The 24025-nt window shown below is 34.6% G+C and overlaps 1 protein-coding gene across 1 annotated transcript in view; it reads right to left on the bottom strand.

Moving 5' to 3' along the window:
* Positions 1–23753, bottom strand: part of LOC143243883 (macrophage mannose receptor 1-like) — a 34320-nt gene extending 10567 nt beyond the window's left edge. The window contains exons 1-5 of the mRNA XM_076487651.1: positions 23334–23753; positions 21710–21737; positions 14200–14259; positions 9721–9807; positions 6979–7419 (exon numbers count right to left, since the gene is read on the bottom strand). Coding sequence (XP_076343766.1) covers positions 6979–7419; positions 9721–9807; positions 14200–14259; positions 21710–21737; positions 23334–23657 — 940 coding nt within the window. The 5' untranslated portion in view covers positions 23658–23753. The remainder of the gene's footprint in view (positions 1–6978; positions 7420–9720; positions 9808–14199; positions 14260–21709; positions 21738–23333) is intronic.
* Between the last annotated feature and the right edge of the window lie 272 nt (positions 23754–24025).

Below are 24025 nucleotides of genomic sequence, written 5' to 3'. Positions count from 1 at the left end.
ACCACGGGTGTCGAAACCCGATTTCTAGCATTGTAGGTCCGTAGCCATATTGATGTTCTACTTGATGGCCCCCTGTTCGTATCTAATCCTTTTTCTATTCATAAGTTCGAAAAACATAAAGGTCTAATTACACAATATAACTAACATGAAGAAACGATGCGTTATAACCCAACCGCGTAAAGCAAAGTGAGATATAGTGAAGTCATGTTGACCACCATGGAAATCAGAAGTATTTTGAGTAACTTTCAATGTATTCCTATAAGTATCTCATTTCATGTCCGAAAACAATAATGTTAAGTATAAAGAATGTGTTGTTTTAAAAAATAAAAATGGTAATCAAAAACTACATTAACTATTGATTGAGTAAAATAAAGGTGAGATATTAAGATTGATTATAAATGTTAAACAGCTATAAATAAAAAAGTAGCCCGAAAAGCTGTCATAAATAAATAATAATTATTAGAAAGATTTGGGGTAACAATTGAACATTCACACTTAATGAACAAAAAAAAAAAAACAACCAAAAAACACTAATTTTTGAACAGAGAACAAACTAAGGATCGGAAATTACTGGTTCCAGAATTTATATTTACTTCATGACAAGATAGAGTACCCACCCTAGTGACAGGAAAAGTTTAAGTTAATCTAGAATTCAAATTATTTTGTGGACTTTGAAAAGGTTAATCGTGTTGCATGTTTAGTTTCACTCATAATCAAGGGTATATCGTACTCACGAAAAGGCCTAATTTTTTAGCATTTCAGTAATTCTAAGAGCCTCTCGACAATAACATAGGTAAATCTACATTTTTATTATTTCAGTTACGTCACAATTTGAAATGTAAACAACAGTATAATTAATTCCTAACATGTAGAATATCCCGCTTGTGAAATAAAATTTGATATCAGTATTATTCATGCCTGTTATCTCCTCATTTCAAAAGTGAACGTTAAGCTTTGCCTGCGTGCACACCTTTTGAAAGGGGAGACGGATGAACCCTAAGATGGACAACACGGTTCACGTTATGCATATGAAGTTAAACAGTATTTAAAGTTGTAATCCACTAGGCTTTTCTTATTTCTCGATCGGTTTTAGTTTTAAAGTTGGTTTCAATACAGGTGAAAGTCAAATCACTAATAGGATGACTGGGTTGATTGAGTAACACAGAGGCCATTTCTGGTGTTGATAGAAGAGTTATGGCTGTTAAATAACTTAAGAGTCTGTTCTACATTCTAGTTATTGTATTTTTTACACAGTGTTGTGCAAGAAATTTTCTTAGAAAATTTCAAGTGTTTACGATCATATTTGTTTGAAAAAAAGGTCGGTGTGATTTAGAAATATGCATGCCACACAACAAGCCTTGTTATATGGACCCCTTTGGGGTCTATTTCACTTTTACATGGACAAGAATATCTTTAAGATTTCTGCTCTTATAGAAAAAGACGACAGAAACTTCTGGAAATATTTGTCTAACACAGGGGTGTGCAACAGGCGGCCCGCGGGCCACAACCCGGCCCGCCAAGCCATTTAGTGTGGCCCTAGTTGTTGTAATCTAACCATGTGGCCTGATCTGTAATCCAAAGCAAATGGAATATTTTTAAAAGCATCGATCCTACGGGATTCCCAGGCTTCGACTCGACAAACTTCTAAAATTATCTTTGCTAGAGAGGAGCAGGCCGAATTCGATTGGTCGGCCTCCTTAGGGCATGAATAGATGACGTGCACTAGCACTATTGTCTACGACTCAATGTCATGTCCTGAACCTCGCCTTCGCCCGCTGGCGACAATTTTCCCTAACCTCTGCTGTCCGTCATTCATTATTGGTGAAAATTTTATTACCTTTTACAGTTACTACAAGAGATTGAAGGTAAATTGATTATTATTTAGCATATTGTTGTGACTTTACTGAATTTATTAAAATTTTTTGCTTTCAGATGCATCTGATTCTATGTACAGTGTGACCTCGTTATTCGCGGGGTTACGTTCTTTACCCTCCCGCGAATAGCGAAAAACCGCGAATATTGGACGCAGTTTTAAAACGTATATGTATGCGATTATATACTATATGAAATGCTTCCCAAACACTAAAGATACTTATACTCATTGATGCAGTAATAATGTAGCAATATTGCATACTGTTATGTATTTCACTAAATTGTACCGTGCGTTACCGGGCTGTGCTTTGCCGTTTGCGTTGTTGGGGAAGCTGAGGCAGTCAACCAATAACAGTCAATCTTGTTTGGTGAAGACGACAATTGATAAAACGGCTTGATTGAGTAAATACAACAGAAATCTCCTCGAAAAGCCCTTTCAGTCTCTGTGACCTACAAAACGCAGTTCGCGCATAACCCGCGAATATGCGGGGCCGCGAATGGCGAACCGCGAATAGGCGAGGTCACACTGTATTTTACTATTCTCAATTAATTTAAGTACCGGAAGGCTATGATCGGGATGCCAATTTAGAAACATGTGTTTCTGTCCATAAGAGGTTCCATGTGTAAATAAATTCTATGTTTTTTTCTACTTTGCTATTTTCGTGAGAATAATTTTTGTTTTGATTTCAGGGCTAGTAAAATGTCAGCAGTTAAGAAACGAAAAATTGATGATGAGGAAGGTTATTCAACAGTGAATGGTGCACAAAATATCTTGTTGTCCCACATAATCAAGGTGTTGTCTGCCTCGTCTGTCAAACTACAATTGCAGTCATGAAAGAGTACAATATTAAGCGACATTACGCAACTAAGCACTCCTCCCAGTTTGATGAAATTGTTGGTCAGGCACGAAAGGACAAAATTGAACATTTAAAACATCCATTGAAAAGCAACAAGGTGTTTTTACCACTTTCAAGAAAAATTCAGAACTGGTGACAAAACTGAGTTTTAAGCTTTGTGAATGTATGGCAGAAAAGGGAAAGCCTTTCAGTGATGGAGAATTTATTAAAATTGTTTAACAATATTCACAGAATATGCATGTCCAGAGAAAAATATTTGGTGGAGCAAACTAGCCTTTCCCGCTTTACTGTCTCACGCAGGACAAAAGATCTTTCAGAGGACATCAAAGAAACTTTGAAAGAGAGATTGAATTCGTGTGAAGCTTTCAGTCTGGCTTTGGATGAAAGCACTGATATCAATGACACATCCCAACTTGTCATTTTCATCAGAGCTGTTACTGCAGGCTTTGATGTTTTCGAAGAGTTTTAGATATGGCAAGCCTTTCCTCCACAACCACAGGACAGGATATTTGTGAACAAGTGCTTAAGGTTGTAGAAAAGTTTGAACTGAATCCTTATAAATTATGTGGTGTTACAACAGATGGTGCTCCTTCCATGACAGGTAGGACAAATGGATTCACCAAGAAATTTCTAACTGCAATTGGAGCACAAGACGTAGTTGTAAGCCATTGCATTATTCACCAAGAGAGCTTGTGCACCAAAGTTCTGGATTTTGCAGAAGTCATGAAAATGTCGTCCAATGCGTAAATTATATTCGAACACGAGGATTAAATCATCGACAATTTAAAACTTTTTTAGATGAGCTGGACAGTGAGTATTCAGATGTTTTGTACTTCTCTGCTGTACGTTGGCTTAGTAGAGCTGCTACTTTGAAGAGATTCTGGAATCTGCGAGAGGAGATTAAGTTCTTCATGGAGAGCAAACGTCAGAATGTGGACTTCTTGAGCAATGAGAACTGGCTGAATGACTTAGCATTCCTCACAGACATTACACAGCATCTGTCTGATTTAAACTTAAAACTACAAGGGAAAAGTCAACTTGTGAATAAGTTGTTTGAGCATATTTGTGCTTTTGAGAAGAAATTGTAACTTTTCCAGGTTCAGTTGAGAAGAGCCATATTGACCCATTTTACATGTCTTGCAACCAGGAAACTGGAATTTCTAATCTGGATTGCACCAAATATGGAACCAGTGTACAAAAGCTGCGTGATGAGTTTGCAAACAGATTTCCAGATTTCAGACAAACTGAAATTAGATTGAAATTGTTCGCTCAACCTTTTGATTTAGCAGTGGAAGACAGTCCTGATGATTGCCAAATGGAACTAATTGAACTGCAGGCTGACATGGACACTAAAAGGAAATTCTCTGAAAACAGTTTGCTAGACTTTTACAAACTCTGTGTACGTGAAAAGTTTCCCAATTTGTCCCGTCATGCACAAAGAATTGCCTCCCTTTTTGGTAGCACCTACTGCTGTGAGCAATTTTTCTCCAAAATGAAGCTCATCAAAACCAAATGTAGAAGTCAGCTGACTGATGAACATTTGACCAGTCAGTTAAGAGTGGCAACCACTTCTGTCAAAGCTGATATTGACAAGCTCTGCAAGGACTCTAAATTTCAAGTGTCGCACTAAAATGATCACTCATGCAAAAATATAAAATATTATTGCTTGCATTTTGAGAATTTTTTTAATTTATTGTGCATGTACACGAATAAGCTTGTTTTTTAAGTGGCCCCGCTTGATTGATGAAGTTGGTTATATGGCCCACCGACGAAAAATGTTGCACACCCCTGGTCTAACATGATTAGCCAATTGTAGCAGATTATTTTTCTTTTTCAGAACACAGGAAACGTTTATGAGTTTACAGTGATATCTAATAACAAGAGTAATTCTGTTTGAAATTTACTATTTTACTGTTAGTTAGTTATCACCATTAGATTCCATCCAGAAACATAGGGCCGCCATCGCTTGCAAATTCTTCAACAAGTATTTAAGTGAGTAGGTTGTTAGCCCACTGCACCGAGCCGTCCCTAATTTAGCAGTGTAAGACTAGAGGGAAGGCAGCTAGTCTTCACCACCCACCGCCAACTCTTGGGCTACTCTTTTACCAATGAATAGTGGGATTGACCGTCACATTATAACGCCCCCACGGCTGGGAGGGCGAGCATGTTTGGTGCGACGCGGGCGCAAACCCGCGACCCTCGGATTACGAGTCGCACGCCTTACGCGCTTGGCCATGCCAGGCCATATTTTACTGTTTAGGGATGTGTTTTGTTCATTGTTGTCAGTTTTTCAGTCTATCTGCCAATGTCCCTATCTCCATATCCTCTGTGCGACATGGTTTCTTTCATATCCTTGGTGTGTTTTCTGTATGTTGTTTCATCTCAACTGATTATCTTTATTTGAATGTAAAGTTTTCACATATAAAGTTTTAGGAGCTTAGTTTTAAACTATAAATATTTTGCAACTTCTTTACTCGTCAAGAGGGGCTCTGCTTCTGCCCCAATGTATCTGGTCTGTTCAAGGCAATTGGAATTGCCTGTAACCCAAATGAGTGGCGCCTCTTCATTGATAGCTCGCCCAGAAGCCTAAAGCTGTGCTGCTCCATAACAGAAATAAATATCGTCTCTTCCCCAGGCTCATACGGTGCATCTCAAAGAGGAATACAACAGTGTCAAGATCTTGCTAGAAGCCTTGAAGAATGATGAGTATGGCTGGGAGGTTATCGGAGATTTCAAAATGATAGTATTCCTGATGGTTCTCCAAGAAGGCTTTACCAAGTTTCCGTGTTATCTTTGCCTTTGGGACAGCAGGGACACCGCAGTGCACTACAACAGGAAACACTGGCCACAACAGACAAAGTTCTCTGTGGGGAGGCACAATGTCAAGTGTGAGCCACTAGTGAACCTCCAGAAGGTGTTGTTCCCACTGCTGCACATAAAATTGGGTCTTATGAAACAATTTGTCACAGCTCTTGATAAGGAGTCTCCAGCCTTCGAGTACCTTCAGGACTTCTTCCCCAAGCTGTCTGAGGCAAAGGTCAAAGCAGGTGTCTTCGTTGGACCACAAATAAAGATCCTGGAGTGCACAAAATTCGCCAAGAAACTCAAAGGAAGAAAAAATCTTGGGACAGCTGTGTCACAGTGGTTTGGGGCTTCTTGGGCAATCACAAGCCCGAAAATTATGTGAAACTGGTTGAGGCTCTGGTGTAGAACTACGGCAAAGTGGGCTGCAAGATATCCCTGAAAGTCCATATTCTTGAGGCTCATCTTGATAAATTCAAGGAGAACATAAGAGCACACTCAGAGGAGCAAGGCGAGCGCTTACATCAAGATACACTGGACTTTGAACGCCGCTACCAAGGAGCGTATAATGAAAACACGATGGGAGACTATATTTGGGGAAGGCAGCTACTCATCACCACCCACCGCCAACTCTTGGGCTACTCTTTTGCCAACGAATAGTGGGATTGATCGTCACATTAAACGCCCCCACGGCTGAAAGGGCGAGCATGTTTGGTGCGAGGGGGATGCGAACCCTTGACCCTCAAAACATGGCAGACGATTTAGTAACAAACATATTAATAGTATGAGATAAGCTGGAAACAACAGATAAAGACAATAAGAAATCAACAAACTCAACATTTTTACATAATGAAGCAAATGTATTTCCCCTCAAAGAGGCCCCGGCATGGACAGGTGGTTAAGGAGTTTGACTCGTAATCTAATAGTCGTGGTTCGAATCCCCGCTCGATTTTACATTAATTTCTAAATTTCATTATCCATGTCACAAAAGCAAAGTTTGAAGGGAATAATGGCCATTTTCTGTACTTTTACAACATAAGCAATTAAGAAATAACACATACTACCCAGGAACACAATTTCTGTTTCACAGTTACACATTTTAACATGTTTCACTTCTTGAAAAGAATGATGAATGGTAGTACAATAATCACAATGTCTAGTAAGAACAAGATTTAACATGTTTCACTTTTTAAACAGTGATGAACGGTTGTACAATAATACAATGTTTTGCAAGAACACGTTTTAACGTGTTTCACTTCTTGTAACAGTGATGAATGGTTGTACAATAATCATAATGTCTAGTAAAAACACGTTTTAATATGTTTCATTTCTTGTAAACAGCAATGAATGGTAGTACAATAATCATTATATCTTGTTAGAACATGTTTTAACGTGTTTCACTTCTTGTAAAGTATGATGTAAAGTGGATATAAAATTACGTTCGTACCAACATAAGGATTTGCAGTTGATTGTCCAATCATCTGTGTAGTTGAAGAACTGGCCACCACTGTTGTGCTCTGCACTTCCCATATCTGACAGACAGCAAAATGTTCCTCAGTGCAGGGAAGTTCCACCCATTCATAACCTTGGTCTCTGTCCATAGCCACACAGGACTGGACACTATCTGACATGTGAGATGTTGTCCAGAAAAACTGTGTTACATCTGCACCATCCAGAAACATGTAGGTGTCTGTGGTCATTTTGTCATTAACACCTATCCAACAGTAGCGGTGGCTGTTAAAATTTGTGTTAATCCAGTTTCCAATAAAGTCATGGATCATTTGACTTTTTGGCATAAAAAGGGCTCCATTCTGGTTGTCACAGTAGGTCTTACCAGCATCATAGGTGAAGAGTTGGGAACTTACATGATAGTGGTCTACTGTCTTTCCTGTAAGAAACATTAGACATTGTATGTTATCGTATGTTCTTATAACATTACTAAAGATAACTCTTTTTATACAAGCTTAGGTAAATATTTTTTTTATACCATTCTATTTCTAAAGAAAATAATTTGTTTAATTGATAGAAAACTAGCTATAGAAAGAAATTGTCATTTGATTTCGTGAGTATTACTGGGTGAAGGTATGTGAGAAACGTTTATGATTTGATTTCAAAGTTATTACCAATGAATGTTATCTGTAAAATTGTATAATGGTTTGTATCATATTCAAAGTCAATCGTATTCATGTTTTATTCAAGAGAGCTTTGAAAGTTTAAAATGGTCACAAAATGACAAACAGTGATAAAATTGTGATACAATATTAAAGATTTTGATTAAAATCTGTCATCTTTTCAATCATTGAGAAATCACACTTTTCAGACCCTGTGCTTCCAAACAAAAATGTCGTATTATTCCTCTCGTAAACAGGATAATCATGATGTAAAGATAATTAAAACTCTACAATATAGGGCAGTGTATAAGTAAAAGTCGCCCCCCCCTACTCTTCCCACTTTCATCATGAAAAGTCTACAATAGAGAAACCTAAACAGTATGATTGTTATTTTCCACTCCTCCAATAACCCATAGTAAAATAACAATAGAGGTCGCTGTATTTGATTTTATTGTTTCTCCTCCTTCCTAATCTTCAGAAGTTGTATGAGTGTTTAGGTAAACAGTTCATTAAACTTAACGTAAGTCATATCTTACATAGAAGTTGTTTTTAGAATAGTAAGTTACACAACATATAGGTATTATCAGAGGGAATAAGTTACACAAGATTAAAATAAGGATTTGTTTTTATTTTATATAAGTTTCACACGTTCCTTTTTTCATTTATCTTTTGTATACATCAGAACGGTCACTTGTCTTCGTAACATCACGAAACACTCAAAACACCACATTCAGTAACTGAGTTTATCAACAAATTTTCTTTTAGATAAAAATGCCAAAATTATGTATAGTAAATCGTTATTAGCTAAATAAATATACTCTTCAAAGAAAGAAACGCAAAAGGCAAAATTTGAGACATATTGTTAACAAGTTTATTCTGGGTAGTTCTGTATGACATGTGTGAAACTTTCCACATTCACTGCTGAACATCCAAAGTCTGCAAAGGCAAAGTCCACGCTCACTAGTTGAAGTTTAACGTCACTCAATGTCAATAACGAGTATGCCCCCCGTGAGCATCAATAACTGCTTGGCATCTCCTGCCCATGGAAGAGATGAGATGACGAATCACATCCTGTGGAATGGCTGTCCACTCAGCCTGCAAAGCTGCTGCAAGCTGAGGTAGAATCTGTGGTTGAGGTTGTCGCCGTCGCAGACGTCGGTCCAACTCGTCCCAAAGATGTTCGATGGGGTTTAAATCTGGTGACCTGGAGGGCCAGGGAAGAACGTTGATGTTGTGGTGTCTCAAGAAGACAGTGGTGAGTCGGGCTGTGTGAGGACGGGCGTTGTCATATTGAAAAACGTCGTTGACGTTCACCATGATGGGTTGCACATGGGGCCTAAGAATCACGTCGACGGTTGGGTACGGTCTGATCGGAAATTCTACGCAGCCCTGGTATGGTTGAGGCAGTAGATGTCGCAGTGGTGGTCCTATCCCGAAGATGACGTAACCGGATGCAGCGATCTTGTGCGGGCGTGGTCACACGAGGTCTGCCAGATTGTGAACGGTCACAAGTTGATCCATGTTATTGGTGACGATTCCATAGCCTTGTGATGGTGCTTGGGTGGTTATTCACAGCTCTGGCAACATCTGATCGAGATTCGCCTGCTTCCAAGCGACCATGGCGTTGTTGCGTTGTGCTTCAGTCAGTCTTGGGGTAACTGTATTGCGTGTCGGTGGCTTAACACTGAACTATGGAAACCGAGAACCCGTCACTTTTATAGGTATTTTGCACATGTTGCACTTGCAGAACATGCAGATCTCTCAAACAAATTTATTGGACACGAATGCGTTTTGGCGAAAAATCCGATGTTTTCCTCCGTTTTCAAAGTGCACAACTTTTATTGTCATTTTGGTCTGACAATCAGTGTCTTAACACGTGTAACATCACATACTCTGAGCTTGTAATGTTATTACATATATTTCTCTTTAAAATAACAAAAATATCCCTTTTGCGTTTCTTGTTTTGAAGAGTATATTAAATCTACAGATAATACTATTAGAAAATCAGAAGTTCGTTACTCTACCACACACGATATATATATATATATATTGGAATATCTAAATAACAAAATGCATACCAATGTAAGGATTAGCTGCAGATGACGCTGTGGAATGTTCAGTAAACAACAATGTAGTGGCAACATTTGTCGCAGTAGTTGTTTCATCTGCAAGAATTTTTGTTTTTCGAAATTTATTAACAAAACATTTTCGTTTATTCAAAGGAAAGACGTTTCAATCAGCGGATCGTAAATACTGATTATCAGTAACATATTTTGTTACTATCCTTTTATGATAATATAAACAAGAAAATATTTCTCTGAATTTTTCACCTTTTGGGCTGTACACTATACTTTACAGTTGACCAAATATTTAGCGAAGGTTTAAAATCTAGAAAATGATTTATTAAAAGTTTGATATTTACTTAAGAGATGAAATTGTAATTATAACTAATGGACTGGTAGAAAATATATTTTAGAAATAAAATAAGATAATTTATGAAGAAATTGCAGATTTATGTTAGGTAAGTTACAAGTCAACAAACTACATCTTTTACAGAACATATACTATGTACAATATTTCTGAAACTGTATTTATATCTTATCTTTTGATTTCAGTTTGTTGTCGTGAATCACTGTAATGGTGAATAAGTTTTTGTGCGATATTATACAATGTAAGAGATACTATAGCTTGTGAAGCAAAGTTGAACTGAGCCATGATGAAAACAACAGAAAAACCTCAAAAATAACAATAAGAATCTAATTTGGTAATTTTGATGACCATCACATATCTTAACCCATCTACAAATCTATAATAGAGGCTCTAAATAAATATAATAAATATATTCTTCTTTCTTCATACATTTTAATAAGAAGTTGTGTACTGAATATTATTATATCAAGTTGTGTAGTGAATATAATTATATTAAGAAACAAAACATGGTAAGATTTACAAAGACGAATATCTGTACTTGATAAACAAAATATAACAACAAACACTCTGATCACGTTCTACTGATCGAGTAACTAAAGGTAAACTACAAAGCAAGATCTATATTTAACAGAATAGCATTTTGTGAAACATAAAAATGTCATTAACTCTTCAAAGCGTTCAAACCTAAGACACAAAAATATTGACCTGAATTGGTTTGATTAATGTCTTAAAGGATTGTGATAATAAAGATATGCGTTATGAACTTCAAAATCAGACATGATTAAAATAGGATTTGTTTTTATTTTATGCAAGTTTGACACGTTCTTTTTTCATTGATCTTTTACATATATCAGAACGATCACTTATCTTTGTAACTTCACGAAACCCTTCTCAAAGACCACGTTCAGTAACAGTTAGTTTAGATAAAACTGCCAAAAAGCACTGGAAAATATGAATAAAAAATGAATACCAACGTAAGGATTAGCTGTAGATGGCGCTGAGGAAAGATCGGTAAACAACAATGTGGTGGCACCATTTGTCACAGTAGTTGGCTCATTTGGAAGGAAGTATAATAATTAAGGCTAAAACATACTTTTCTGCTTTTTACCTCATGTGCTCTACAATTTCTGAGAAGTTAAAATGGAAAAATGAACTGTTAAGTTATTCATATTTGAATAAAAGATGTACGACGTTGTATCGGTTGATATAAAACACACGTAAATAATGATTGTTTGTTTGTTTTTTTTGAAATTCGCGCAAAGCTACTCGAGGGCTATCTGTGCTAGCCGTCCCTAATTTAGCAGTGTAAGACTAGATGGAAAGCAGCTAGTCATCACCACCCACCGCCAACTCTTGGGCTACTCTTTTGCCAATGAATAGTGGGATTGACCGTCACATTAAACGCCCCCACGGCTGAAAGGGCGAGCATGTTTGGTGCGAGGGGGATGCGAACCCGTGACCCTCGGAACATGGCAGACGATTTAGTAACAAACATATTAATAGTATGAGATGAGCTGGAAACAACAGATAAAGACAATAAGAAATCAACAAACTCAACATTTTTACATAATTAAGCAAAATATATTTCCCCTCAAAGAAGCCCCGGCATGGACAGGTGGTTATGGAGTTCGACTCGTAATCTGAGAATTGTGGGTTCGAATCCCCGTAGCACCAAATGTGCTCGCCTTTTCAGCCGTAGAAGCGTTATAATGTGGCGGTCAATCCCACTATTTGTTGGTAAAAGAGTAATCCAAGAGTTGGCAGTTGTGACTAGCTGCCTTTTCTCTAGTCGTACACTGCTAAATTAGGGACGGCTAGCGTAGATAGCCCTTGTGTAGCTTTGCGCGAAATTCAAAACAAACCAAACCACTCAAAGACAGACTAACAGACTGCCCATTCCGATATTTTAATGAACATTTATGTAAAAAATTATTTGCTAACCGAAATATATTGTTATATCAGATACGACGAAGCCTCGTGTTAAATGTGTACATTGAGAATAAAACCACCTGCACTAGACGTTAAAATTATTTTACCACCAATATTAGGATATTACTGTTGTATATAAAAAAAAGTTTTGTGTATAAATACATGCTGGTGAACATATCTTGCGAAAAAGTGATTTATTTCGGTACTCTTTGTGATCTTGCACAAACAAATGAAATGAAATATTACGGTACAAACTGTTTGTTAGCGAGTGACCAAATAAAGAGAAGACTTTAGAATTACACTAAATGCTACTAACGTTATATTCAAGGCACGGCCTTAAAAAGACGAAGATAAATTAGTGTTTTATGTCGTGGAATACCATCAGTAGCAACTGTCAATTTTTAAATCTGTAGTTCAGGGGGGAAGAAGAGTTTGAAAATGTACCTGATCATTCAAGGCCCTAGACGACATAAAAACCCAGAGTTAAACATACGAAGAAAGTACACAGTAAAAGAAAATTTCGGCATAAAAAATAACTGCCGCAGAATTGCTAAGCCTAACGTTTAATATCTTGCGGCAAGACAAACTGTAGAAAATGAGATAAGAATAATAATTTATTCCGTCAAAACGTGGTTGTAAAGTAATTGAATCAGCCTGAGTGTACTTTGACAAAAGGAACAGAGGATATTTTGAAGAAAGAAGATCAGTTGGTTATTGGAACAGCAGTATATGACTCAGGTAACTCTCGTCAGATTGTAAAGTAATTATATACAGAGTACTAGCGCTATAGAAAAAAAGAAAAGATAGCTCGGGTTGTTAACTGAAATTCTGAAGTAGTTGAATAGGCCCAAGGGAACTTTTGACAAGGAAAAAAATCATATAGTGTTTATGATATGTCTATAATTTCTGTAGCGTAAAGAATTTAATATACATACGTTTAACTTCTTCCAAATATGTATATATAAAATTTCAAAACAAGTGGAGGGTGTGCTATTTATTTATCATTCAATCTATCGCCAATAACACACAATATATTTATACTATTACGAAATATAAATAAAAGTCCTTCAATGACAATTGGCAAACATATCTAACATCTGACATTAATTTAGGTTTACTTTGGTGAACGCAAGATTACTTGAACATCAGACAGACCATAAACACAAGAAACCTTTCAGGGTTATTGATGAAGAGCGGCGCCAATCAAGATATTTCAACTTGACGTCATAAAGTCATACAACAAAGATTTTCAGATTTTTTCGCTCAGTTCACATATTTCTGCTTCTATAACTGGAGTAAATGGAGCTATACAGAGCTCCGGACAACCGATGGTCTGTCGACCATAGTTTGCTCTTTGCTCTATAGGTGATCCAGTACGACACCCATTAGGCCACACTCTTCTCTATAAACATTAATGTAGAGTAATAAATAGGCCCATGTTACATCATCATTGATAAATGAAAGTTTGCTAGAATATTATTAATGTAACAACGGCTGGTTACACACAAATATATACAGCATTACTTATTACGTAGTTTTAACATTGTTTCTTATTAGTAGGAAAATAATTTGTTTCTTTTAATAAACAAACCTTCTGATTTTATGTTTTTTCAGAATTGAAAATTGCAAAATTTATAATAAATAATATTTTGCAATTCTGCTGATGAGATGAATCATGAGTTTATACGGTTAGTGGTGTAGATCGTGGTTTGATAAAGTTCGCGCCATCAAATTTGAGTTTGATCGTGGTTTGATAGAGTTAGAGCCATAAAGTTCTTTTTTAGTTAAATACGATAAATGATATGGATTTAAATATGTCACGTTTTACCAGATTTAAAACAAAACATATATTGATTATACATAAAAACTAGTTTGGAGATATTCAAATTTATTTACTATCCTTAAGTAAAACTAAACATTTCTAACTCCCGTTTGTTTTACGAATATCTAGATGTCACTTTTAGAATTTCAAATAATTAACAATATTTAATTAAGTTCTTCAAAATCAAAAACGAAAGTTATGGAGAACGCTTTAAGAGAGTGCGTTTTAAAAAGTAACTTTCAAATGCAGAGCCCCAAACGAAAACACGCATATGTATATTATATATTTATATAAAACGCGTTTAAAGAATACGAATATTCATTTTCGTGATGTTCGTAGAATGTGAAATTAAAATAGAAAAGTATGCACTACTAACCAGAAGTTGACAACTGTGCTGTTCTTGTGGCAGGTGACCGTGTGCTACCTGTAATTTTACCTGAAACATGAAGTTATCGATAATAGTTAGTTGTTCTCAACAAAATTAATATAAACGAGAATTATATATATGTAACATTCATTATGAAGAAAACTAAATATTGATTATATCTTATCATTAGCAATGTATAACAAATGTTGACATAAAGAACCCAGCGTATTTATTTAATACCAGATTCATCAGTTGAAATTAATAACAATAATTTTTACTAATAGCGAAAAGACTAAATAGTTTCACTGAGATGGAGACATTTTAGGCCTAACCTAGCCTATCATTATAACTTACGAGATAATATATAGAGAATAAACCATTTTATACTAACGAATTGTAGGTGCTAATACAGAGAGTAAACCTATTAAAGTTCTTGTTAGAACTCTTGCATATCTTTATGTTTTAAGTTTTGATAAATGTCATACATCAGAGACTTGCTCTGTTGTAACATTTGTTGTATCCTATAGTGAAGAAACTTGCTATACAATAGATACTGCTGTAACCAACAGTGAATAAACTTCCTATACAATAGATTTTGTTGTGTCCAGTATTGAAGAACATGAATTATGTATATATATATATATATAATTTTGTTATAACTTTAAAATACCACATGCCGAAACAAAAATAAATTAAACAAAAACGCTGCACTAATTTAAAAGATCCCATGGTACAAGCTATAATGTGGGATATAAAATGTACCCTAGGTTTTGGAGGTGACTTCGGAAGTAGGACCCACATTGCAGTGGGAATACACCATCTATCAGTCTTAACCTCCATTCACATAAGAAATAAAGGAGTAGCAATAGATATAAAAATAGAAATTAGGCGAGCAAGATGTGGGTGCTCAAGCTCACAACGTCCCACATCTATATCACCCTTCACTGCCTGCAGACAGTTGTGGGAAGGTGGCTGCTCTCAAAAGTAAAGAAGAAGAAAACTTAATTGAACTAAGAATAAGGTACTATCATTTAGGGGTAAGTAAGTTAAAACTTACCTCTTGAAGTTGGCATTCCTTCCCCCATTATGGCAGATAGGTACTAATTGGTAGCTCAGTAAACAGATTATACTAGTACGAAGAGTCCCATCCAGGTATCTAAATAAACTAGTATAGCTCTCAACCACCACCCGTTTATTAAGTCCACTGTGACTATCATGCTCTAAACAAGCCCTTTTATGCGGCAAGGTGCACATCCATATAAAGTAGTGCTAAGCCCCCCAGTGGCTCAGCGGTATGTCTGCGGACTAACAACACTAAAATTCGGGTTTCGATACCCGTGGTGGGCAGAGCACAGATAGCCCATTGTGTAGCTTTGTGCTTAATTCAAAAAACAAACAAGTAGTGATAAGTTCTAAATTACCTTATTCATAACAAAAATAGTTATTAGAAATTTTCAGTAAAGTTTCTTCAATTTATATTTCATTATATTTATTTAATACATTCTTTCACTTGTAACAGAATAGTTTAATACTTCTTTTTAAAGTTTCTTTATTAAAGCCATTAACTATTAATTTTTATATCAGTATTTCAACTTTACTGATAAAATATTGTAATTTATTACAAATTTTACAATATCTGAATAAGTACAAAGTTATAATGCTTATAACAGAAGGGTATGGTACATTACTATTAAAATAGAGTAAACCATAAATTGGAAATACAAAATATTTTATTTTATCAAAATATTTACATTGATATTCTTATCAATTATTTTAATTCCTAAATCTAATTTCAATTTTTAATTCTGCTGGATAAATAGTGTTAATAACATTATTTATACTAATTAAGTCATCTAAAAGTTAAGGTAAAAATATCTGATTTGGACAGTTTTCAATAAATCTATTCTCATAATAATAAAGATATAAATTTTCTGTACAAGTAGAATAGTTATCTCCTATTGGGACTCCTATTACTTGTTTAAAAACATGTTTATTGAAAAATATATAATTATTGTAAATACTTGTTTGTTTTGAATTTCGCGCAAAGCTACTCGAGGGCTATCTGCGTTAGCCGTCCCTAATTTAGCAGTGTAAGACAGGGAAGACAGTTAGTCATTGCCACCTACCACCAACTTGTGGGCTACTCTTTTACCAATGAATGGTGGGATTGATTGTAATATTATAACGCCCCCAGGGGTAAAAAAACAAGCATGTTTGGTGTTATGGGATTCGAACCCGCGACCCGCAGGTTACGAGTCAAACGCCTTAACACGCTTGGCGATGCCGGGCCTATTGTAAATACAGAAACTTAATATGTGTTGTATGTTTTGGGAAGGCCTGGCATGGCCAAGCGCGTAAGGCGTGCGACTCGTAATTCGCGGGTTCGCACCCGCGTCGCGCTAAACATGCTCGCCCACCCAGCCGTGGGGGTGTATAATGTGACGGTCAATCCCACTGTTCGTTGGTAAAAGAGTAGCCCAAGAGTTTGCGGTGGGTGGTGATGACTAGCTACCTTCCCTCTAGTCTTACACTGTTAACTTAGGGACGGCTAGCACAGATAGCCCTCGAGGAGCTTTGTGCGAAATTCCAAAACAAACAAACAAAATGTTTTGGGAACTAAGTTTGCTTTCTTTTAGTTCTATAAAAGGATAACAGAGCTATTCTATTAATGAATTTCACACAGAGATTAAATCTTTTAATAGAATTGTGGTGTACAATATGGTGAAATCAAATGTGTGAATATTATTTATTTGTTCCCATTTTTTATTTTAAAATAGATTGATTATTTTTTATTATCCAGAAAGTATGTTTTTATCATTAACACTTACATTTTTAATTTTCTCAAGTAGAATATTAAGTAATTTATTTAATAATGTAGCCGGTTGTTTGATAACAGTTCTTATTGAATTAGAAATAAATCTAAATTTAGTTGGAGATTTTTTGAGTTTGGGAATACCATAAAGAAAAGGTAAATTCACATCAGGTTTTTTTAGAATAAAGTTTATTATAAGCTTTAATGAAATTATTAAGTGCTGTATCTTTGGATTGATTAATAAGTTTTAAGTGTTTGTATACTATTGATTTCTTTTATCATAATTAACGCATGAAACTTTTTACAAATAATACTAATGTTACATTTAGCCTAATCAATGGGAACTATAACATGTTTTCTTGCAGTTCTTGAATATTATTTTTTAACTGATGAAACGATAAATCTGTATGGTATTTCTTTAATTTTATACGAGATAATTTTATTTTTATTTTTTTAAGTACAACTTCCATTCAAGAAACCATCGAGGTGGATAACATATAATATAGTTTAGTTTTAAAATATATTCATCAATATTGTTTTCAATAAATTTTAAAATATTTTTATTAATACATTTTGTGGCGATTCTGTTTTTAGATCCTTTTTTGAGTATTTCACATAATATTTTATCTTTTATAATATTCAAATTACCAGTAATAATATGTTTATGAAAAGTATCAATAAATAAACTATTTGCACACTCACAAGGTAAATTATTAACTTTACCTACTTTTGGATAATTGAAGAAACGTATATAATTATATAGTAATTGACCAATTCGAATTTCGTATTTATAACTGACGGTTAGCTTTACGTTTTTACAAGGCAAAATGTTACACTATGTAACAACATTTTTACTTTTTCTTGTTTCTGGGCAGAAACTATTATTTCGCAATTGCTTATGCCTAAAGTAAATGTGGTTTGGATAATGAAATTTTCAAATTTACCCATTTTTCAGAATATTCCAGTTAGATTCAGTGCTGAGTAGCTGATAGAGAATTTTCTCGAACTTACAAGAATTTTCTAGAATGTTGTAGAATTTACGAGAATTTTCAAGAACCTTCTAGAATTTTCAATAACTTTCCATAGTAATATATATACAGGGGTTCACCACTCACCACTTCAGTTTAGTTCTAGCTACCTAAGTGAACACATAGACCTATCTCATTTTATCACAGATGGCATTAAGAAGCTGCAAGCATTCTCCAGACGCATTCTGCTATGTATGTGGCCAATTTATCAAGACAAGAGCGAAAACGTACTCTGTGACAGCATGTGTGAAGCCTACAAGGCATATTTCGACGTGCCTATCGGAGATCAAGACAAACCCTGGACACCTCATTTTACCTGCGAGCACTGCAAAAAAAAAACTCTATACTGTTGAAACTTTAGAAAAAATATCGCATATAAAATATTTTGCATGAACCTCTTACACATTACTTGTTGATGAAATAAATTTATTTTTCATAAAAATTTTATTTTGCTCTTTTGCAGGATGGTACAGAAGGAAAAAGAGATCCATGAAGTTCGTTATTCCAAGCATTTGGCTTGAGCCAACTGACCACTCAAGCAATTGCTACTTCTGCATGGTGGACCCTTCCAAACGTTGGGCTGGCAAGAATGCATCTGTTATCATGTATCTGGACCTTCCATCATCCGTTGCCCCAGTGCCACACTGCCCTGAGCTCCCTGAACCCACTCTGCCAGAGAGAAAGCAGCCATTCTCAGAAGAAGGCAGTAAATCAGAAGAGGAGGTAGGCGTTGAAGATCCAGATTACAATTTCAGAGTTGCAGCTGGTGAGGGAAACCTATACTACCCTAACCAAAGAGACCTCAATGACTTGATCAGAGATCTTGGTCTAACAAAGTCGAATGTCGAGCTTTTGACATCTAAGCTCAAGGAGTGGAATTTGTTAGATGAAAGTGTGCAAGTCGCAAGTCAGAGGAAGCGTCACCGACATTTTTCAAGCTTCTCCACTCGTCAAGATGTGCAAATTTGCTCGATTTCACATTAATTTCTAAATTTCATTATCCAGGTCACAAAAGCAAAGTTTGAAGGGAATAATGGCCATTTTATGTACATTTATAACATAAGCAGTTAAGAAATAACACATACTATACAGGAACAAAATTTGTGTTACATAGTGTTATTTTTATAGACTGATGAATAATTTTACAAATCTGAAAATCACTGAATATTTTATTTCTAAAGTTAATTACCAAACATGAAGGTTAGATTTGCAGTTTCTCTTTTTCAAAACTTGGCAAATCACTGACTTTTAATCGATATTTTATAATACTTACAAGTAAGTGTTTTCCATGATCGTTTCGCAAATCAAAGTTTTTATTATATTAATTAATGCTCTTATTTTGGGAAGATTAAGATGATAAATATTTTTGAAAAATAATTTACGTATACTAATATTAGAATAAAAACTGTTATTCAAATGATTAGAAAATTCTTAAAAATCAACCAATTTTGATCTATTATTTCCGTTATCTCTAGTTATCCTATTTTTATGAAAAAGTGTCTATAAAGAAAAATTAGTAATGCAGTAATCATTACTTAAATCAAAGCAGTAGAATTATTAAAACCTTGGTTTAATCCATAAGAATTTTATGTTCTAATTCAAAAATTAAAAGTTTTCTCGTTGAAGTCTATTGATGTCATCATTAAAAATTTCTAATATAATTATCTTAACAGAAGTAAAAGGATGAATCCTGAAATGTTTTATTTCTATGGAATTCAATGAATTGTTTTTAACTTGAGATCTATGTAAATTAATACGTATATGCAATAGTTTTGAAGTTTGGCCCATATATCCTATATTACATTTAGTGCATGTTAATAGATAAATTACAGTTTTTATTTTACATGTTGCTAGTTGCTCTGTCTACCGAGAAGAATCGGAATCCCTGATTTTAGCGTTGTAAATTTGAAGACTTACAGCTGTCCGACGGGACACCACAGTCACAGATTTGTTCACCAAGAAACGGTATAACAAGTGTTGTGTTAGGCCAACCCGTTTGGAAATGACAATGGAAGTAAAAGTCTTACCAACTTTTGGAGGGACATTTAAGTTGTAAATATGTGTATGAAATATTAACTCACTTTAAACCATTTGATGCGCTATTAAAATATGCATGATATATTACATATGATACTTGAAGCTATCATATAATAAGTGTTAACCTTAGTAAAATATATTTCTTGGTTGATGGTTACTAAATTATGTACAATGAAGCTAATATCAGGAGGTTATTCTCGGAATGAATAACATATGTTTTTTAATACATGATCTTTATTATAATAAACATTTTAAACCAGGAATTCTCCTTATATTTTCACATACAACTGTTTCATATTACTGTGTTGATTACCAACTGTTTGTATACTATATATATAGCTGTTTCATATCACTGTGTAAATTAACAACTGCTTGAATAGTATATATATTGTTGTTGTGTACTATTGTGTTGATTACTGTTTGTATAGTATATATACAGTGCCGTTGTGTGCTACTGTGTCGATTAACAACTGTTTCTACAGTAAATATACTGTCGTTGTGTCCTACTGTTGACTAACAACTGTTTCTATAGCAAATGTATTGTCGTTGTATACTACTGTTGATTAACAACGATTTGTATAGTATATATATATTATCGCTGTGTACTACTGTTAATTAGGAAGTATTTGTATAGTATATATATTATCGTTGTGCACTACTGTTAATTAGGAAGTAGTTGTATAGTATATATATTATCGTTGTGTACTACTATTAATTAGGAAGTATATGTATATATATGTATATTATCGTTGTGTACTACTGTTAATTAGGAAGTAGTTGTATAGTATATATATTATCGTTGTGTACTACTGTTAATTAGGAAGTAGTTGTATAGTATATATATTATCGTTGTGTACTACTGTTAATTAGGAAGTAGTTGTATAGTATATATATTATCGTTGTGTACTACTGTTAATTAGGAAGTAGTTGTATAGTATATATATTATCGTTGTGTACTACTGTTAATTAGGAAGTAGTTGTATAGTATATATATTATCGTTGTGTACTACTGTTAATTAGGAAGTAGTTGTATAGTATATATATTATCGTTGTGTACTACTGTTAATTAGGAAGTAGTTGTATAGTATATATATATTATCGTTGTGTACTACTGTTAATTAGGAAGTAGTTGTATAGTATATATATTATCGTTGTGTACTACTGTTAATTAGGAAGTAGTTGTATAGTGTATATATTATCGTTGTGTACTACTATTAATTAGGAAGTATATGTATATTATGTATATTATCGTTGTGTACTACTGTTAATTAGAAAGTAGTTGTATAGTATATATATTATCGTTGTGTACTACTGTTAATTAGGAAGTAGTTGTATAGTATATATACTTTCGTTGTGTATTACTGTGTTGATTAACAATGGTTTGTATAGTATATATACTATTATTATATATAGCCACACTACAGATACTATGATCTGACAATATTTATTCAGCGGTATTAGTACTTTATACAAGTTAACCACAATATAGATACTAAAATGTGACGACCTTAAGTCATCAGTATTAGCGGTTTAAATAAGTAAATCTTAATATCATACTTTTTATAAAAGAACTGATGGTCAAGAAAATGATGGTAAACTGAACGTCTATAAAGAACATCAAACGGATATAAAAAGCTCTTACCTAGTACACAACGTGATTCCGAACATTTCTGTAAAGAAACATTTATTTGTTTATCAGAGAATATTTTGTTTTTGTTATCTCAATATTCTCATAAACGAAGAAACTCTTACATTCATTGTGTAGTAAGAATTAAAGAACTGTAATAAATTAACAATTTGAAAATACAGCTAGAACGATAAGAAGTTTAAAATATGAGAAAATTAGAAGTCAACGAACACTGAGAACATCTGCGTTACATTACATGACAGAGAGAAATGAACTTTCCAACACAGTGAAGCTAAAATATTAGTCAATTAGCTAATAAAAACCTGGTGAAGCTAATATATTAGTTATTGAGGCAAATAAAAACCTGGTGAAGTTAAATCATTAGTCATTTAGGCCAATACAACCTGGTGAAGTTAAATTATTAGTCATTGAGGCAAATAAAAACTGGTGAAGCTACAATATTAGTCATTGAGGCAAATAAAAACCTCGTGAAGCTAAATTATTAGTCATTTAAGAAAATAAAAACCTGTTGAAGCTAAATTATTAGTCATTTAAGAAAATAAAAAACCTGTTGAAGCTAAATTATAAGTCATTTAGTCCAATAAAAACCTAATGATGCTTCAATATTAGCATTGAGTCAAATGAAAACCTGGTGAAGCTTAAATATTAGTCAATTAGGCTAATAAAACCTGGCGAAGCTAACATATTAGTCATTTAGGCTAATAAGAACGTGTGATGCTAATATATTGGTCATTTAGTTTAATAAAAACCTGGTGAAATTAAATTATTAGTCTTTTTTTTTGTTTTTTTGGAATTTCGCACAAAGCTACTCGAGGGCTATCTGTGCTAGCCGTCCCTAATTTAGCAGTGTAAGACTAGAGGGAAGCAGCTAGTCATCACCACCCAACGCCAACTCTTGGGCTACTCTTTTACCAACGAATAGTGGGATTGACCGTCACATTATACGCCCCCACGGCTGGGAGGGCGAGCATGTTTAGCGCGAACCCGCGACCCTCGGATTACGAGTCGCACGCCTTACGCGCTTGGCCATGCCAGGCCAATTATTAGTCACTGAGGCAAATAAAAACCTGGTGAAGTTATATTATTAGTCATTTTGTCTAATAGAAACCTGGTGAAGCTGAAATATTAGTCATTTAGGCTAATAAGAACGTGTGATGCTAATATATTGGTCATTTAGGTTAATAAAAACCTGGTGACGTTAAATTATTAGTCATTTAGGCAAATAAAAACCTGTTGAAGCTAAAACAGTTTAAGTAACATACGAAAGACAAGTAGAATGTGTTGTGTTTTTAATCGGTTTCTCAAAAACTACTTTCATTATGTACTATATCCATAGTCTTTAGCACTTGTAATGTTATTTACCTTGAAACCGCGTCTTATATCTGTTTCTTACTAGAATTTCAATGCTACCTACTATATTTTGTACGTTATATCCTTCTCTTAACAACTACTGTTAGCTAATCTATATTGTCCTTTATATCGTTCCAACGTATTGTGACAGTATTTTCTTTTGTCGAAGTGGCACCTGGTTACACCTCAAAAACAAGAAGTGCGTGTTCTTAAATGCTGTCACAAATTTATAATGCAACTTTAATATTGCTGTATTAACCATACATACCGGATCAAAGTACTTCAGGCTATAGAAGGTGTAGTTTGCACGGTATTTCACCTCTGTTGTGTTTTCATCGTACCCACCAATGATGCAGAAACAGTCCCCAATTTCCTGTCCATGATTTATCGCAGAACAGTTTATGATGGAACTGCAACTGGTGATACATTCCAGAAGGCTAGCAGAGCTAGTGCCTTGCTGCAAGTAAGTAACCGATGCCTCGAGAAACGTGTCGATGCCGTGACTAGCTTCAGCCTGCAGGGCAGACTGTACAATGAAAGAGTAGCAAGGATGACACAGCAGCAGGCACATGAGGACACTAGCAAAGCCCATGATTTACTAACAGTCGACCAGCTATTCCTTATTAAAACTCTTGATCAAATCGTTCCAGTGAAAATAGCGTCAGCACACGTCCGGCTTATTTTCATATAAACTAAGTTAATGACAGACAATATAAAATACATGCTAGTTAACTACAGTTAATGTACAAATGACATGTCACAGATGACTCGACCAGTAGTCTATATCGAATGGGAGTATGAAAAATTGATAAATTATGATAATACACCGTAACTCAGAGTTGTTGGTTATTTACTAACGTTCTTGCAGGACTTAAGGGGTCGAAAAACAAAATCACCGATAATCAGTGATGTCGAGATTTTTTTTTTTTTTTTTTTTTTTTACGTAGAGGAGTGAACTCT

This window comes from Tachypleus tridentatus, chromosome 2, assembly GCF_004210375.1.
Source record: "Tachypleus tridentatus isolate NWPU-2018 chromosome 2, ASM421037v1, whole genome shotgun sequence".
NCBI classification, from domain to species: domain Eukaryota; kingdom Metazoa; phylum Arthropoda; class Merostomata; order Xiphosura; family Limulidae; genus Tachypleus; species Tachypleus tridentatus.
This window is presented reverse-complemented; position numbering and strand designations above follow the sequence as displayed.